Source organism: Pygocentrus nattereri, chromosome 6 (assembly GCF_015220715.1).
Source record: "Pygocentrus nattereri isolate fPygNat1 chromosome 6, fPygNat1.pri, whole genome shotgun sequence".
Classification (NCBI taxonomy): domain Eukaryota; kingdom Metazoa; phylum Chordata; class Actinopteri; order Characiformes; family Serrasalmidae; genus Pygocentrus; species Pygocentrus nattereri.
Window position 1 is genome coordinate 451,705 of NC_051216.1, and position 18,885 is coordinate 470,589.

The window sequence follows — 18,885 nt, forward strand, 5'->3', positions numbered from 1 at the left end:
GTCTCACGCATGGGGTGGGAGTTGTTCTCCAGCTTGTTCAGCATCCTCCTTTCTCCCACCGCCTGCACTGGGTCTAGAGGAGTCCCTAGGACCGAGCCGGCCCTCCGGATCAGTTTGTCCAGTCTCTTCCTGTCTGCAGTGGAGATGCTGCCGCCCCAGCAGACCACTCCATAGAAGATGGCTGATGCCACCACTGTGTCGAAAAAGGTCCTCAGGAGTGGCCCCTGCACTCCAAATGACCTCAGTCTCCTGAGCAGGTAGAGTCTGCTCTGTCCTCTCCTGTAAAGTGCAGCTGTGTTGTCTGACCAGTCCAGTTTACAGTTAAGGTGCACGCCCAGGTACTTATAAGAGTCCAGTCTTTCACTGTCCATTCCCTGGATGTTCACTGCTGGAGGGGGATGTGTGCGCCTGCGGAAATCCACCACCAGTTCTTTGGTCTTCCCTGCATTGATCTGTAGGTGATTCCGCAGACACCAGTCCACAAAGTCCTGAATCAGTTCTCTGTTCTCTCCGTCGTCATCATCCACCCCGATGCCAGGTTGGTAGGCAAACTGAAGTGGGTCCATAGATGAGCTCACCATAGGGACATCTGACAGTTAGAGGTGCTGAACTACCTCTCGTCACATGACGTAGACCAGAGGTATTCAAACTGGGCTCCACTCAACTAAAGCAGCATGTCAATATGCAAACTACTACAGCGTGTGTACGTATATCAGGTCAGTCGTCCCGTTTGACCAGAACTTTAAATGCCTGTTATTAACTGGCTGCCAAAATAGAATAAAAAGCAGCAGATGAGAATAAGAGCTTATAAAACCCGGTTTCACTACATTTATATATTTATAAATGTATAAATGTCCTTTAAATATTTATTTTTAAAATTTTCCGTCTCCGCTCTCACCTGCATCCCCCCTGCAGTTCCTTTGTGCCCCTTTAGGGGTCCTGCACCACAGTTGAATCTCTCTGACTCGGACTGTTAACTGTCCAGTTACTTATGACATAGATAAGTTTATATGTAGGTACCGGCCAGCTCAGAGTGAGTGTCTGATAGCGGTCAGTATCAGTCACTGCCTTCAGTCTGAGTCACATTAGTTAACTAAAGTTATCGTGGACATTTTAAACTGAGCTCACTGACCAAAAACACACCTCAGATTACATTACTGGACTAGATTACATCTCCAAACACAACCCTCGCCTGTATTACTGACTGTGGACCAGTGTGGACAGTCGTCGCCATGGAGACTGGGTGGGCGGAGCCTGCTACAGTGTGGGCTCCCATTGGCTGACCGGCTGTAGGCTGAATTTGAGGTTCTGTTCTGTTCTAATGTGTTCTGACCCGTTTCCACTGGCGATGGGGAGTCGATTCCCTCTTTATCCCTGTCGACTGTGTTTTCCTTGTAATTGGCTCGAGGGCTTTGTTAATGGAGGTGTGTTTAATGCAGGAACGAGTTTTATTAGTGTGAGTTTGTTTGATTCCAGGCTTTATACTAAGGCAGCGCTGCTCACCAGCTGCTCTAAGAACCCCCCAAACTCTGCTTACAGAAAACCAGACTCTCCATTTAGTTGCAGTAAACAAGGATTAGAAACAGTACAAGGAAAGAAAATTAAAATATAGTCAAGATTAAACGTTTTTCACAGAACACTGATTTTCTCCAGCTTCTTATTAGAATTTTCCTGTCCACCTTAAATGGTGCTGCATGTACGTTCCGCCACCTGCGCACCTGCTGCGTCATTTAACGTGGAATGGAAAAGCCGTGATATGAGCTATATATAACGGTGTACCACGGTTGAATTAATATTGTGCTTTGAAATTCCTGCTAAATGGGACCGTTTACAGGGAAAAGTCTTGATGCTTGTCTTCCACACGTCTTGAAGGACGGCAGGTCAAGCTGAGCTGTACTGTCCTGAAGCTCAGGGGGCTCGAAGTACAGTTGGAGTTTTGACCATTGTCATCAGGGAAGGAGGGGCTGGTCCGTTTTGGGCTTTGTAGGTATCAAGCTTTTAAATCTGATGCAGGAAGCCAGTGAAGGGAGAGCAGCAGTGGAGTGACGTGACTGACCTCAGGGCGGTTGAAGACGAGCTGTGCTGCTGCATTCAGGATGAGGTGCAGAGGCTTGATGTAAGAAAACCATAGGAAGACCACCCAAGAGCGAGTTACAGTAGTCAAGCCTTGAGATCAGAAGACACTGAACGAGCACCTGTGTGGCCTCTCGAGTGAGGAAGGGTCGAATCCTCCAGACGTTGTACAGGAGAAATCAGCATGTCTGAGTCAGGTACAGTGTATGAGCTGAGAACGATAACTGGCCATCCAGAATCTCACCAAGACTTCCTGCCTCTACAGACGGAGCAATCGGAGAGTTCTCGAATGAGATTCGAGACTCACCTGTTCAAAATAGCTGATGTTTTTTTTTATATATATATAAACCCTACATTTTGTCCTTAAGTGTATTATAATTATTATTATTATCATAAACTCAGTAAATAAACCTGAGCTGCTCTAAAATGCCGTATTGTGAATTTCCCTGCTGGGGGACTAATAAAGGACTCTGATCTTGAGGCCGTTCTCTGTAGAGGATTTAACATGCGGGATGAAATTTGGACCTGGGCATTCAGCTGGATTTTACTCACCTGAGCTGGAACGCTGTTCTGACCCATTTCCACGTTCATGTACAGTCAGTCGCATATAAAAGTGCAGAGAACACACGTTACTGCTTATTTACTGAGTTTAACATGTTTAACATGTTTCCTGTGCCAAAGTTAAAACTTTCAGTGTTTTATTTCTTTAAAGTTGTTAAACTCGGCAAATAATAGAATCTGCCCTGTAACAGCGAGAGAGCAGCGTTTATGAATCAGAAATAAAATGATCTCACTCAGACGTCTTTCTGAGGGAGTCGAGTGGAAGAGGAAGCGACTCTGAGCTGAAAGGGGAGGAGTGACGACAGACCACACAGTGCAGATCACGTCTTCAGTGTCTCTGCTGACTTTCTCTCTGCTGAGATCAGAGCAGTTCATAAGTGTAGGAGAGTCAGAGTGAGGAGCTTCTGGACCTTCTGGACCTTCAGGTATCCGCTGGGTCTGAAGAGCGATGCTGCCATGTTTTCCCAGAGCTCAGTAAATATTCCAGCAGCGCTGATCCTCATTTTACTGTCAGGTAAACTTTCCATTTATTTCCATTTCAGCTCTTAATGTGTTTGTGCTCCACAGCGTTGATCTACATCTGCGTCAGATTAACGTGTAGAGACTAAAAACCCTTCAACATTTCTTCTAGATGTTGCGGCAGTGCCTTGGGAAACAATCAATTCTATGCATTCCTTAGATGATGCCAGGTCTTTTTTTAAGAGTAAATTTAGTCTGCTCATAGATAAACACGCTCCTATGAAAAGATTTAGGACTAAAAATCGTTATAGTCCCTGGTTTTCCAATGACCTGGCAAAGTTAATCCATAAAAAGAACATCCTTTGGCAAAAAGCCCGTTCCTCTCAATCTCCTGCTGATTGGCTTGCCTTCAGGCAATGTCGGAATAAAGCAACACAAGCAATCAGGAATGCAAAAATTTCCCATTTTAAGGAGAAATTTTCTACTTGTGGCTCTGACGCAAGGAAGTTCTGGAAAACAGTAAAGTCTCTGGAAAACAAACTTGTTTCCCCCCACTTGCCAATGTCCATGGTATTCAATAATGTTGTTGTTAGTGATAAGCCTCGTATGGCTTCACTTCTTAACCATTATTTTATTAATTCAACCAAACCTTTTACTCTCCCCGACCCAGTCGCTGCTTTGTCAGTTGCTCAGCCTTCCTGCTCCAGCAATGCTGGTTTCTCTTTCAAACCCATTTCTATATTAGAGGTGCGGGATGAACTCACTAAATTAAACCCAAATAAATCGTCTGGCTTTGACGGACTCGATCCCATGTTTTTAAAAGCATCTGCTCACATCATTGCTGCTCCCATTACAAAAATATTTAACTTGTCTCTACAGCTCTCTGTTTTTCCCTCTGACTGGAAATCAGCCATGATTTTTCCCCTTTTTAAAGGTGGCTCTGTTTCAGACCCCGACTGTTATCAACCTATTTCTATTTTACCATGCTTAGCGAAAATCTTGGAGAGGTTGGTTTATAAACAGCTAACCCATTTTCTTGATTCAAATGATATCCTATCTGACGTTCAATCTGGTTTTCGTGCTGGTCATGGATGCTTGACTGCTATTACAAAGGTCCTTGATGACATTATTACAGCATTGGACAGCAAAAAGGCCTGTATAGCTGCTTTTATTGACCTGGCCAAAGCCTTTGATTCAGTTGATCATAGGATCCTTCTACGTCGACTTTCCAGCATTGGTCTGTCTACTACTTGCTGTGATTGGTTTGCCAGCTATTTATCTGAACGTGTCCAGCAGCTGAAAACAGAAAACATAGTGTCAGAACCATTAACCATCTCCAAAGGTGTGCTTCAGGGCTCCATCTTGGGACCAACTTTGTTTTCCATCTACATTAATGATGTAGCCAAAGTTGCTGGTAACTCTAAAATCCATCTATACGCTGATGACACCATACTTTATTCAGTTGGCCCATCACTTCATTCTGCAGCATCTACACTTCAATTGAGTCTCACCTCAGTAGAGCAGTCCTTTCATAACCTTCATCTCCGCCTTAATACTAATAAGACCAAATGCATTATCTTTAGTCGAAAAAAATGCTGCTAACCCCCCCCAAGATCAGCTGTGCTAATGGCATTACTTTGGAATTTGTTCAATCTTACAAATATTTAGGCATCTGGTTGGACTCGTCTCTGTCTTTCTCCACACATATCAATAACCTCCAGAAGAAAGTCAAAGCTAGACTAGCTTTTCTTTTTCGTAATAAAGCCTCTTTTACTTATGCAGCCAAGCTTACTCTTGTTAAAATGACAATACTTCCAATTTTGGACTATGGTGACATCATCTATAAAATGGCATCATGCACTGTTCTTCGAAAACTAGACAAACTTTATCATTCTGCCATCTGCTTTGCCACTAATGCACCTTTCAATACTCATCACTGTGATCTCTATAAACTGGTGGGCTTGCCCTCACTTCATACTCGGCGGCTCCATCATTGGTTTCACTTCATCTACAAGACGATCTTGGCCATAACACCACCATATCTGTCGTCTCTTCTTCACGTAGCCAATAATAAATATCGCACAAGGTCAAGTGAATACATCAAGCTCACCATTCCCAAAACTTGCAGTACCTTTGGCTGCAATTCCTTTCGTTTTTCAGCAGCAAATGATTGGAATACTTTACAAACCACCCTTAGACTTGCATTTTAACACCTCTTACCACTTTCAAGCATACAATTAAACATACAATAGTAAACTGTTGCTCTTGTTAATAATCATGGATAAAAATAATGCACATACTCATACATACTCATTTTTCTCTATCCTTACTCCTGCTTTTTTCATATTTTTTGGTTTGTTTTATGTAAATCTGTATTTTTTGTTTGTTCTGTTATGTTTTACTTTTGGTATTTATACTTGTTTTTGTATGTATCTGTTTTTATGTGCCGTGGACCTATTTTTATTGGGGCCTTTCGGCCAGGTCATGTTTGTAAATGAGAACTGGTTCTCAAACATTTTACCTGGTAAAATAAAGGTTTAAAAAAAAAATAATAATAATAATAATTTAACAGTTTCAGTGTTTTTCAGAACATTTTAATACATTTGACGCGATTCAGTCTCAGGAAGTGGCTTTAGAACGAACAGCAGAGCTGCAGGAGCTAAAGATTAATAACTGATACCGTTTTATAATCTCTTACACTTCCAGAACATTCAGACTAACTGCAGCTTTAAGCTGAAGATCTTCATCAGAGCTTATTTGTGTGATTAACTCTGTTAAAGCTTTGGAGATGTTTTAAACTGAGGTCAGCTCTTCTGTGGTTGTGAAGTTTCCACCATCTTCACACGTCTTTGAGCAGCTCTCGGTTCTGTGAACAGGGCGGAGCAAGTCAGTAGAAACTGAGCTTAAGTGACAGAACAGACGCTGTTCAGATCTTCCTCAGTTAAAAGCAGAAGTTTGGGGACAGAAATGCGCTGCGGTGGAGCTTAAACACATCGTTACGCTCTGCTCCTTTTCCCTGTCCGTGTTCTGCTTGTGTCTCTGTGTTCCTGGCCGAAGGCGCCGATCCCGGGCCAGAGGCGCTGATCCCGGGCCGGAGGCGCTGCAGGCGATGCGTTCTGCTTAACATCGCTGATCATTCTGAGCTGCTCAGTCTGAATATTCCACTGTTCTTCTTTCTCAGGGGAAATAAAAATAAATATTTGAATGAATTAAATTTCCCTTCAGAGTCAGAAACAGTGACTAGCCTTAACTCGGGTCATCTGGAGCTTCTCTGAGCAGCACGTTCTGGAACACCTAATCAGTCCTGCTGTGATTAACGCTTCCTCCAGGTGAGGGCGGTACTGTAGGTGTGGGATACAGCGTGGAATTAGAACATGCCGTGAAGAAACACTGTAGTGGGAGGAATATGAGTCCAGATATGGAATATTAAACAACGGAGCTGAAGATCTGATCAAACTACAGAAACCTCACCCTAAAACTCAGCTAAACCAGGTTTTTCCAGGTTTAAGATGAACCTCAGTTAAACCTGAGATACAGCGCCATCTAGTGGCAGACGTGTGGTTTGTAAATGACCCAGGAATTGAAGACACAGCGGTGGAGTTTAAGGCCCACGTGACTCTAAACCCGGACCTGACAGCAGTCGCCCCAGACTAATCGGCCTTCTGACCCGGTTTAGCCCGGCCCATTTAAACCCGCTAGCCTGTGGTATATTCTGTACATATTTTCCCTTTCAGTGTATTTTAGTAAGAACTTCTCCAGGTGAGGGTTTGGCTGCCGTTGTTTGGGTTTGGTTCTGTTTCTCTGGGTTTTGTGTTTTTGTTCAGGAAGATTTAATATTTTCTGTCTTTGTTTTCAGGTTTGTTGGATTTTTAAACCGTTAGTAGTTTGGTTTGGTATTTTGTCGTGTGCTGGTCTCTGAACCCGGACCGGGTCATAGCGTTCACTCCTCAGCGCAGACAGTCCATATAAACGACACAGGCGGCCGGTTTACTGCTCGTTTTCTTTGTGATGTCACTAAACAAAACATTTATAAATGAATAGATTCTGAAGACGTTTTGGGACATTAATCCACTCAAACAGTGTAAGTGGACATCAGAGGGAAAAGCAGAAGAGGAGAAATTTGTAGTGTGTTGACCCTTTAAATGTTTTCTCTCTGATATGAAATGAAATCTATGAAATATAATCATAGCGCTGGAGCTTTACTGACTGTCCAGTGAATGTTCTGAATGTTCTCAGCAGTGTTTCACACTGTGGCTCCACTCAGACTGTCTGCAGGTGAAGCTCATATCTCTGATATCTGATGTTCTGAGTGGAGCTACAGTGTTAAACACTGCTGATCAAAGTCTTTTCTGCTCATAAACACATTAATAAAACTTCTGCTTCACAACATTTTGGTACATGGGGTGTGTGTGTGTGTGTTCAGTTCTGCAGGTGAAGGTGGATTGTAAACCTGCAGGACAGACAGTGGTGAAACAGACCTGTAGCACCCCCTGCTGGCCTGAAGGGAACTGTTACTACAGCTGGTACAGATATCCAGGATCCTGGAATAGAGAAATAATAGGATGTTCATATGGAGCCACAGTTTGGTTCATCTCCACCAGCTCATCTGACCAGGACAGATACTACTGTGAGGTCCAGAACGGCGCCGCCCCTCAGCAGAAGTGTGAGTGTCAGTCAGTCTGTCAGCAAAACTGAAGAAAAGTAATTCTAGAAGAAATTCAGAACCAAATAAGCAGCTTTCAGTGCTGATTTCAGACGTTCCGTTGAGGAAGAACGTTCTTCGAGATCTGAACGCTGTCACTGCAAACTGAGATACTGAGATACTTCATGATCACTGATCAATAAAATCCTCAGATAACTGGAAGCAGCTTTTCCAGGATGACCCGGACAGAACACAGACAGAACCTTTAATTCTAGTAAACGTTCATGATGTTCAGAATGAAGAGGTTCAGTCTGCTTAAAGCTTCACCAGAACTTTCCAGAGACCAACTATTAAATTATAAAATGTTTAAAACACACGCAGGAAATTGTTCTCAGTGATAATGAACCACATCATGTCTGTCACTGTATGGACTCAGGAATACCTTAATATGGTCAGTGCTGTTCAGTCAGAGACCCCCTTATAGTCAGAGACCCCCGTCACTGTCACTGTATGGACTCAGGATACCTTAATATGGTCAGTGCTGTTCAGTCAGATCCCCCCCTTACAGTCAGACCCCCCCGTTACTGTCACTGTCTGGACTCTGACAGTGTTTTTCAGCCTTTTTTGAGCCACAGCACATGTTTTCCATTAAAAATTCTGCAGCACATATAATGACAATATAATTTCTGAATTACTCACTTAGTGTGAAACCTGTGCCTGTTTAGATGAACACAAAGCTGATATCCTGGCAGGGATTGAAGACAGGAAGACACGAGGCTCTTCCTCACCTGCTCTCAGTCTCCCTCTGCTTTTAGTTTTTATAGCAGTCCCAGCTCACATAGATATGCTGTGGACAATGGGAGCAATGTTGAAATGGCTCTGTTTGCCAGAATGGGAAACTCTTCAGCAGCAGTCAACCAAAAACTGTCCACAGTCAGTGCAGACGCTCATGCAGTTTTCCCACTCAAGTCCTTTTTGTTCTAGATATTCTGATGTGACCCGAAAAATTTCCTCTCCTGTTGTTTTTTCTGGCCGTGCTTTGCAAAATAGAAAGTTTTCTCTGATGGTTTCCATCCACAAAACGCACACTGGCCAAAAGTTGAGCATGTCCGCTAACGTCTGTAGACTCGTCAAGTTGCAATGCAGTTTTCCGGCTGATGCGCATCTTTTGCAGACATGTCCTCAATACGTCCGGCAGTTGTCTGAGAGAGGGATTTTAGCTACTTCTTTAACTGCATCAGGGCCGAACAAATTAGTCAGAGTTCTTGTTTTGAAGGGAAGGTGTTTAGTTTGGAGATGTCTTTTAGGCTTGCTTGGGACCGTGGCACTCCTGGATAGCTTTTCCCCACACACTAAGCATAACGGAATGGGTGCTGCTGGACTCCCCGTGGATGTAAATCCAAACGAAATGTAACTTTCCGTGTGTCGCTTTTTCTTTCTTTTGACCACAACTCACACTAGGCTCTTCTTCTGGGTTAGAATTTTGTCCAGGGCCCAGTTCAGAGTCTGAATTTTTCCTTTTTGTCCATCGCTGTTGTACGTCTTGCCACCGTTAGCTCTCCCGCGCATCACTTCTTTTGTTTTCACGGCACCTGGCTTCCTTACTGTCAGTCATTATTATTGTGCTACCTACTGCCACCTGCTGGCAAAGATGGGTGTTTAATTAATTAGTCAGCCAACACTTTGGCACAGGCGCAGACACTCAACAACGCCAAATCATTTATAGTGACTAAATATTTTATGACCAATTAAGTGAAACTGTAGAATTTCCTACGGCACATCTAACGATCTATCTAGTGTGCCGCGGCACAGAGGTTGAAAATCACTGGACTCAGGAATACCTTAATATGGTCAGTGCTGTTCAGTCAGAGACCCCCCCCCCCCCTTACAGCCAGAGACCCCCTTACAGCCAGTCAGACCCCCACGTTACAGCCAGCCAGACCCCCCTTAGTCAGAGACCCCCTTACAGCCAGCCAGACCCCCCCTTACAGTCAGTCCCCCCTTTACAACCAGAGACCCCCTTACAGCCAGTCAGATCCCCACGTTACAGCCAGCCAGAGACCCCCTTACAGTCAGTCCCCCCCTTACAGTCAGGTTCCCCCCGCTTACAGTCAGAGACCCCCCCTATAGTCTCAGACCCCCCCCTTACAGTCAGGTTCCCCCCTTACGGTCAGAGACCCCCTTACAGTCAGAGACCCCCCCCCCTCTTAGTCATTCCATTTCCGCTCCAAACAGCCATGAAGTTCCCGTTGGTCTGGATTTACACACTGAAATCGATCAGAACCCTGAGAACTCGTCACAACGTCACACAGAACCGCATTTCAAATGATTGATTTTACCGGATCAATCACATGGAAATTAAACAGAAGGTGCATTATGGGATGCTGCACTAGCCAGCTGCTGCTATCAGCTGATCAAAGGCTGATTAATAACTGATTAATTATGAGTCCAGCTGCTGCTTTAGTGACCGGTGGAGATTTCATCTCTCTTCTTCTGAAGCTCCTTAAATTTGTACAGAGCTCAGATTAATTTGGAGCTGCAGGATGAAAATGATGATCAGAGACACTCAGATGAGCTGGTTGATGAACTTGCAGGAGGAGTGAGACGCCGAGCACAGCCGGAGTTAAAGCCCACTAAACACACGTTTCCACAGCGTCAGTGCTTCAGAGTAGATGGTGAAGGACTGGGAATCCAGAAATGCTGGACCAGCTGGTGAAAACCAACACAAGCAGTGATTTATAAACTGGTTTAAAGGGGTTTGATGGAAAAGAAGAGACATTTTTATCTTATCTTACAGACTTTGTTGATTTCTGTAAATATAATTTCCCAAATGACATCATTTTTCACAGCTGGACACAAGACTGATAAACATGATTCATCAATAATTTAAAACAGTCCACAACATCGGAACAGCGCAGCTCTCATAGCGGCTCTCAGTACCACATGTTCTCCCGTGCTGGAGGCGGTTAATGCTGAGAGGCTGTTCAGAAGACCTGTCACTCAAAATCAGGCTACAAATACAGACTGCAGGTGACCGCCCTCCTCTAAGCCCCGCCCCCTGGTAAAAGCCCCAAAACATTTAAATGTAGTGAATAAAATAAAATGCACACGTTGTCTAAACCGCTTATCCTTCTGGGTCACGGAGGAGCTGGAACTCATCCCAACTGGCAATGGGTGGAAGGCAGAATTCAACCTAGACAGGTTGCCAGTCCATCACAGGGCAGACAGACAGGCACAGACAGACAGGTAGCCACACAGACACTACAGGATAACTGGGCCAAATCTGAAATTGCAGAAGGTCTCCAATATCAGCGGGATCCTAAACAACGATGTCCCCAGATTATCCTGTGGTTTGGGGCGTCTATAATCCCATCTTCACTCCTCCGATCTGCTCCCAGTCCAGTCGGGGTCCAGGCTTTTCCCTGAGGTCATAGCAATGTGTATTTACTGTAGTACGTTTCTCTCTCACTGTCTCTGTCTGTCTCACTGCCAGTGTCTCTCTGCTGTTCCCTCAGCTTTTCTGAGAGGAAGAGCTTTAGTTACACCTCTACATGGACTTTTAATGAGGGTCATTCTTTGGAGATGTTAGACAGCAGAACGACTGGGACTTCAAACAGTTATAAAGAGCTACATTCATCATTTTATAAAGCAAAGGTTGTTTCTGAGGGTCTAACGCTGGATAGTGTTGTTACTCAGTAGCAGACTGATATTCTAATATTATAAAATTCCTCCTTCCTGGCTGTGACTCTGTGTTCCAGGTAAACTGGACTGGGCTGTGATCTACACTCCTGGACGTGTCTGTGGTCTGAAAGGATCATCAGTTGATCTGTCCTGCTCTTATAAACACCCTGAAGGACTCACAGTGAAGAGATCACTCTGGTACATTGAAAGTCAGTGGAAGTTTGGTGCTGAGCCTGAGGATGTACGACGGTCTGATCAGTATGAGGGGAGAGTGCAGTACAGCCGGACCCTGAACTCCAGTAGAATGACCATCACTGACCTGAGAGAGAGCGACGCTCACACATACAGCTTCAGATTCTACACTGAAGATCCTGACGGCAGATACTCTGGCAGACCTGGAGTCACTCTGTCCGTCACAGGTAACTCTGGATAATAAAGACCTGCATTCTGACTAATTCCGATATTCCAGTGTCTGTAAGGGTGAATGAGTGGATAGTCTGATAATCTCAGGGAAGGAAAAAGGAAGTTGACCTGTAGTATTTCCTCCCTGACTTTACATTATGCAGCGTAAGAAATACCGAGTGTCCATACACACCCCTACTAGATAACATACAGTGAGGGGAGTTAACTGGAAGAGTGTCTACAGATGAAAATAACACTAAACCTTGTTTAAAATCACCTGCAGATCTGAAGGTTACAGTGTCAGATACAGATGGAGGAGTAAAGAAGCTGACCTGCAGCTCCACCTGCACTCTGCCCAACAACCCCACCTACATCTGGTACAGGAACGGACAGCCTGTATCTGACCAGAACAGAAATGAACTGGAGCTGAGAGACAGAACTGTGGATGCTGGCAGCTACTCCTGCGCTGTGAAAGGATACGAGGAGCTCGGCTCTCCTGCCGTCTGTAAGACCTCACTTTAATCTGCCCTCAGAACAGAACAGAACCTCCAGAACATCCTGCACTCACTCGATCATCTCACTGGCAGCTTCCACTGGATTACAGTGAACTCATGTTCAGTCACTCTGAGAGACGCTGATTATACAGTTCTAATATAATTCAGTTTGTGGTTTTGATTCTGTCCAATATCATTCGTTTGTACTTGTGAGGTTTTATTCATGGTGTTTGTTAATCCTCAGTGTGACATGTTAGAAAGTGTTACAGTGAATTCATTACAACAGTTTAAACTGAGTTCCTTTCATTTAGTGACTCCCCAAACACTGTTCAGGAGTTTCTCTTATAGTTCAGAGTAAGAGCAGTTTGTTCTGTATGATGTTTTTTCTGAGTGTAAGAAGCTCAGTAACTAGTCGAGTCTCTGTCTCGTTCAGACTCTCCCAGACCTCCATCTGTATCTGAGACTGAGGTTAACGGCTCCGTCACGCTGGTCTGTGTCAGCGACTCCACCCCTGCCAGCTCTTACACCTGGTTCAGGAAGACAGGAGGGAACATCACACAGTTTGGAGAAGGAGCCAGTTTAACTTTAGCTGCAGGAGCAGATGGAGTTTTCTACTGTACGGCAGAGAATCCATACGGATCATCCACCTCATCAGAATGGACACTTACATCAGGTGTGTTATGGGATGTTATGCTGCCTTTTTATCAGACTATTAGTCAGAAATCAGGCCTTTTGTGTTTTTCCTCAGGGCAGTGCAGGACAGGTCGGTAGCATCTGCTACAGATTTTCTGCAGGAACAGCAATCGCATCACTTTGGGAGTGGGCGGGGCAAAACAGCTGTAGCCTGACCAGGCGGGGCTTAATTGCTGTAGGCCTAAGGGGCGGGGCTATATTACTGTAGACTGAATGGGTGGAGTCAAACTGCTGTAGAGTACTTTATTCTAAAAGGGTTTATCTGTATAAATGTTCTAAAAGGTTCTTTATCTCTGTTCAGCTGGGCTGTGGAAGCAGTTTGCTGTGTGGGGAACCGTTGGAGTCGGTTCTGCTCTGGTTCTGTCTCTTATTACTGCTGCTGTCTGTCTTCAGTGAGTGAGCTGGTTATTACTATGAAATGCAGTTTTAATCAGGAGCTCAATTTTATCCTCAAATGGAAACTCCTAAAACAGCCTGTCTGGGTTTAATCTGTGTGTTTAGGAGGAAGAGAGGAGCAGAGGGAGGAGCAGATGTTCAGGTACTGAGAATCAACCCAAACAAAACACATTAGATTAGAGCTTCCAACAGGTTAACACAACCTTTCCTTTCCAATTTGATGTGCAGGACTTTGTCTGTCATTCCCACAATGCTGTTCACCTGCAGCTCGCAGCAGTTTTAGGTTTGATGCGTCTTCAAATAAGCGTTTCATTATAGAAGAACCTTCAGTCTGAAGGACAGAACTGAAGCGCTACACACAGTAAATATGGTTTTGAAAGAAAAGAGGCAAAACATGTTGAAACAGTGAGGAATGTAGTTTGTACACAGACTCCTATCTGAAGCCGTCACACCTGCCAGGTGTTTAGTAGGTTTACATTTGTACAGTGTAATGCCTGCAGCTCAGCCTGCTGGAAAAAACAGCTGAGACCAACAGGACATCTTTGCTCCCATCCTCCTCTGGACCACACCGGATAGCAAACAGCATTAGTATAAAGTATTATAGTTCACAACGAGGGAAAACAGCTGGAGCACCGGTTAATTAGATGGACTGAGTTTGTGCAGCAGCAGCAGGAGGGTCAGTTCATGAGGGTCAGTTCATGATGGTGAGGTGCAGATCAGCCAACAGAGCGCTCTGGTGACTCTAGCAGCTCTGGTGACTCCCATGTGGGAACTCAGGCAGACGTCGCTCAGAGGCTGAAATAAAGAGAGAGATTGATTAACAGGACAGGTCCATTTATGGAGAGATATTAGTGAGTAATAGTGCAACAGCTGATATTAGTAAAACGCTCATGTGAACAGAAAAGTTTTGAGTCTAGTTTTAAATGTAGAGAGCGTGTCTGAGTCCCGAACAGAGGTCGGGAGATGATCCCACAATTTTGGGGATACGTAGGAAAAAGCTTGAGCCCCTGCTGTGGTTTTTCTAATCTGAGGAACCGTCAGCGAGTCGTTATTTTGGGTTCATATGACTGAATGAATTCACTACGATACTGCAGGGCCATTTAATGATTCACACTTTATCAGAAGGATTTTATACTCTACACCAAATTTAACAGGCAGACGGTGTGAGGATGACAGGATTGGGGATATATGGTCAAAGTTTTTTGCAGCTGCACTCTGGACCAGTTGGAGCTTATTTAATAAGGTGTTGGGGCTTCCAGCTAAAATGGTGTTACAGGAGTCCAGCCTGGAGGTTCTAAAGGCACCAGCTTTTCCACATCATTTAGGGCTAGAGTATTGTCTACTGGACACTCAAGACTCGACCCAGATCAATCAAACTGTTGTTCGCCTTGTGGGCGTCACTAAATCATGAGCAGAGAGCCACCCAGTAGCAGAAGTTCAGCCCTGCACGTTTAAGCCCTCGCCCTGAAAAACGGACCACTTCACTCTGCTCAGCCGCTCTCCGAATTGGAGAGACCCAAGTGCAGAAAGGAGAAGAAACTGTCTGCTGGTCATTTTAGAGATTTAATGACATTTCCAGATCATGTTGGAGAACTCAGGCTTTTATCTGACGATGGGTAGATCAGACGGATCATGTCTGATACTGAACGCTCAGCAGTAACGTTATGTCCATGACCTGTAACCATCTAACCGCTGGACTCTGCTCCCGTTATTAGTCAGTGGTCAGATTAGCGGACACAGTGGAGGAATTTCTGTGGTCCTCATTGTGTTTTAATTGTAATTAGACCACTGGTTAAAAAAGAGAACCTCGATCCCTGTGAACTATCAAACTATAGACCCATCTCGAATCTCCCCTTTATATCTAAGATCCTGGAAAAAGTGGTAGTAAAACAATTCAGCTCCTATTTTCATAGGAATCATCTACATTAAAAATTCCAGTCTGGTTTTAGGCCACATCACAGTACAGAAACAGCACTAGTAAAAACTGTGAATGATCTTTTTATTTTTCTCTGACAAAGGAAATGTGTCTCTGCTAGTCCTCCTTGATCTTAGTGCAGCATTTGACACAATAGACCACTCTATCCTACTAGATAGACTAGAAAACCCTGTAGAGGTAACAGGAACAGCTCTTTCCTGGTTCAGGTCCTACCTCACTGATCGCTATCAGTTCATTAATGTAAAGGGCGAATCATCTGTCCTTGTAAAAGTAAAGTATGGTGTTCCACAAGGCTCTGTTTTAGGACCTATATTATTCACAATATATGTGCTACCATTAGGCACCATTGTCAGTAAAAACCTTATATATATCAAGCAAACCAGATGACAACATTGAAGACTGTGTAAAAGACATAAAAGACTGGATGTCTAGTAACTTTCTGCTACTTAACTCTGATAAAACAGAGGTCCTGCTTCTTGGTCCAAAAGCAGCTAGAAACAAACTGTCTAACTCAACACTTAAACTTAACAATCTCTCAGCTGCATCAAGCTCATCTGTTAAAAGTCTTGGTGTCGTGATGGACACTGATCTGTCCTTCAACGCACATATAACTAATATCACTAGAACAGCCGTCCTGCATCTCCACAATATCGCTAAATTAAGAAATGCATGATCTCTACAGGACGCAGAAAAGCTAGTTCATGCATTCATTACTTCAAGGCTGGACACTGTAATGTCCTGCTGTCTGGACGTCCCAGCAAAAGCCTCAACAAGCTTCAGTTGGTCCAGAAAGCTGCAGCCAGATTCTCACAAGAACCAGAAAGTTCGACCATATCAGCCCAGTTTTATCAGCCCTGCACTGGTTACCAGTTAAACTTCACACTGATTATAAAATCCTATTACTGACCTATAAAGCTCTAAACGGACTCGCCCCTCAGCGCCTGAGTGACCTTCTCTCCCACTATGAACCATCAGGCCTACTTAGATCACAAGGTGCTGCTCACCACTGGTACCTAGAACTAATAAATCTCCATCAGGGGGCGTAGCTTCTCATACAGAGCCCCCCAGCTCTGGAATAATCTTCCTGCTAATGTTCGGGACTCAGACTCAGCCTCAGTCTTTAAGTCTAGGCTAAAAACTCACTTGTTGAGTGGAGCCTTTGGTGATTAGTCTCCCTGTCAGATCTGGACCTCCTGGAGTCTCTGCTGCTCTGTTATACTGTAATCTGTGGTCAGCCACTCTTTACAGAACTGACTCTGTGGCCAGCCACTCTTTACAGAACTGACTCTGTGGTCAGCCACTCTTTACAGAACTGACTCTGTGGTCAGCCACTCTCTACAGAACTGACTCTGTGGTCAGCCACTCTTTAAAGAACTGACTCTGTGGTCAGCCACTCTCTACAGAACTGACTCTGTGGTCAGCCACTCTGTACAGAACTGACTCTGTGGCCAGCCACTCTTTACAGAACTGACTCTGTGGTCAGCCACTCTTTACAGAACTGACTCTGTGGTCAGCCACTCTTTACAGAACTGACTCTGTGGTCAGCCACTCTCTACAGAACTGACTCTGTGGTCAGCCACTCTTTAAAGAACTGACTCTGTGGTCAGCCACTCTCTACAGAACTGACTCTGTGGTCAGCCACTCTCTACAGAACTGACTCTGTGGTCAGCCACTCTGTACAGAACTGACTCTGTGGTCAGTCACTCTTTACAGAACTGACCGCGTCTTTCTTTCCTTTCTCTGCCGAGTTGATCAGCTGCCCATCCTGTGCGTCTGATTCTGTTGCCTCTTCTGCCTTAATCGGGCGCTGCTGTTCACCAGCCTTCTGGACCGGCTTGACCACCACAGAGCTTCTTGCATTACAACGCTGTGCAGTCCTCACCCTCAGATGCTCCTCACCCTCAGATGCTCCTCACCCTCAGATGCTGCTGCACAGTCATAAACTAATCAAGTTAATCGCTGCTTCTCTTTTCCCACTTTGTACTATAAACTTTATACTAATAACGTTTGCTATCCGGTGTGGACCGTAGGAGGATGGGTTCCCCTTCTGAGTCTTGGTTCCTCTCAAGGTTTCTTCCTCTTTAGGGAGTTTTTCCGTGCCCCTGTCGCCGCTGGCGACGCTCATTGGGGCTCCGACCTGGATTTTCTTTTCTTTTCTTTCTGTAATACTGATTACTAACTCTGAGTGGCACTCTGACAGATCAGCTGTGCCAAATGTAGTCCCACCCAACTCAAATCAAACAGAGACAAAAGGCAAAAATGTAATTTTAAAGAAATTTTTTCTCTGACAGTTCAGAATAAAAATATCACAAACTATAGATCATAAAAGAAAATCCTGAAAATGAGCAGACAGGGGCTTTAACGTTTCAGCACCCTCAGCTTAAACACTGTACCTGTGTGAGAATCTCTGACTGGTCCTGAATAGAAACTGAAGCTGTTTCTCCTCGTCTCTCTGAAAGGCTCCGAAGTGTGGAGACGACACGTACTCGGCTCTGAACCCCAACGCCAGGTCCTCCGACTACGACACTCTGACTGTGAGTCTGCTGTGTGTGTGTGTGTGTGTGTGTGTGTGGAGCACCATGCCATTGTCTGTGTGGCTCCCGGGAGTGCCAGTCTTCAGGTCATTTACGTCGTCTCCTGCATCCACACTGGCTACTCCAGGACTCCGACTGCAGGAATGGTGACATCTGTGCACCATGAAGCTCCTGGACTCACCATTTCCCTCTCCAGCACCGACTCCAGGGCCTCAGTCACATTGTGTGGGTGGGCCAGCTGTGTGTGGATGAGCAGCCCAGCTGGAGACTGTGTGTAGTGGAACTGGTCTTGGGTAGATTTGCTCTGTACAGGAGACGGCGTGGGATCGTGAGCCCATATAACTGAGGTTTCTTAATGGTTCCCCTGCCTGTCTTCACCGGTTTCACGGTTTAGACCGAAGGAATTTGGGCCGCATCACTGCCCAGAACATCAGACCACTCTTGCTACTTGGCGTCCAGTTCAAATTTAGCATGGAAAGCCTACCAATCTGCTTTAGCGGAGTATTTTGGAGTCTTAACGGTTTCTGTTAAACGCTGCCTGTGGGCTTGATTTGTTTACATCTGCGCCCTGATGTGTACATGGCAGCTGAACTGAACATCAGCAGAATTCTTCAGTTTGTTTTCTTTCTCAGATTATGTCTCCCTCTCAGCTCAGGGACACCCACCCACAACCCAGGGTGTCTCCCAGCCCCGCCCTCCCCAATAAGAGTCTCCGTAAAAATTATTAATAATTTAACAAAATTTAAAAATATTAACAAAAGTTAACAAATGCCAAGAAAAGCCAAGCTGAGGTTAACATGACCCAAACACTTATTAAACACGCTGCAATATTCTGGTGTTTTACAGCAGGTTAGAGACTCTGCCAGCGACACGTACTCAGCTCTGAACTCCACCACCAGGTCCTCCGACTACGACACTCTCACAGTAAGTCTGGTGTGTGTGAACATTACTGTGGTTATTAGTGTGTTTAGATTGATCATCATTTCACAGCACGTCACACGTCAGGACTCAGTG

General features: G+C 44.8%; 1 protein-coding gene across 6 annotated transcripts in view; it reads left to right on the forward strand.

The window, feature by feature from the left end:
- Positions 1 to 2,856: 2,856 nt before the first annotated feature.
- Positions 2,857 to 18,885, forward strand: part of LOC119263631 (sialoadhesin-like) — a 39,469-nt gene continuing 23,440 nt past the window's right edge. Inside the window, exons 1-9 of one of the 6 annotated variants that reach the window (XM_037539466.1) lie at positions 2,857 to 3,148; positions 7,517 to 7,756; positions 11,494 to 11,835; positions 12,102 to 12,323; positions 12,746 to 12,985; positions 13,307 to 13,397; positions 13,507 to 13,543; positions 17,797 to 17,871; positions 18,721 to 18,795. In XM_037539466.1, the coding sequence (XP_037395363.1) occupies positions 3,091 to 3,148; positions 7,517 to 7,756; positions 11,494 to 11,835; positions 12,102 to 12,323; positions 12,746 to 12,985; positions 13,307 to 13,397; positions 13,507 to 13,543; positions 17,797 to 17,871; positions 18,721 to 18,795 (1,380 nt within the window). In that variant the 5' untranslated portion in view covers positions 2,857 to 3,090. Of the gene's footprint in view, positions 3,149 to 7,516; positions 7,757 to 11,493; positions 11,836 to 12,101; positions 12,324 to 12,745; positions 12,986 to 13,306; positions 13,398 to 13,506; positions 13,544 to 17,796; positions 17,872 to 18,717; positions 18,796 to 18,885 lie in introns of all 6 variants that reach the window. The other 5 variants (XM_037539465.1, XM_037539468.1, XM_037539464.1 and 2 more) reach the window with 5 other exon arrangements.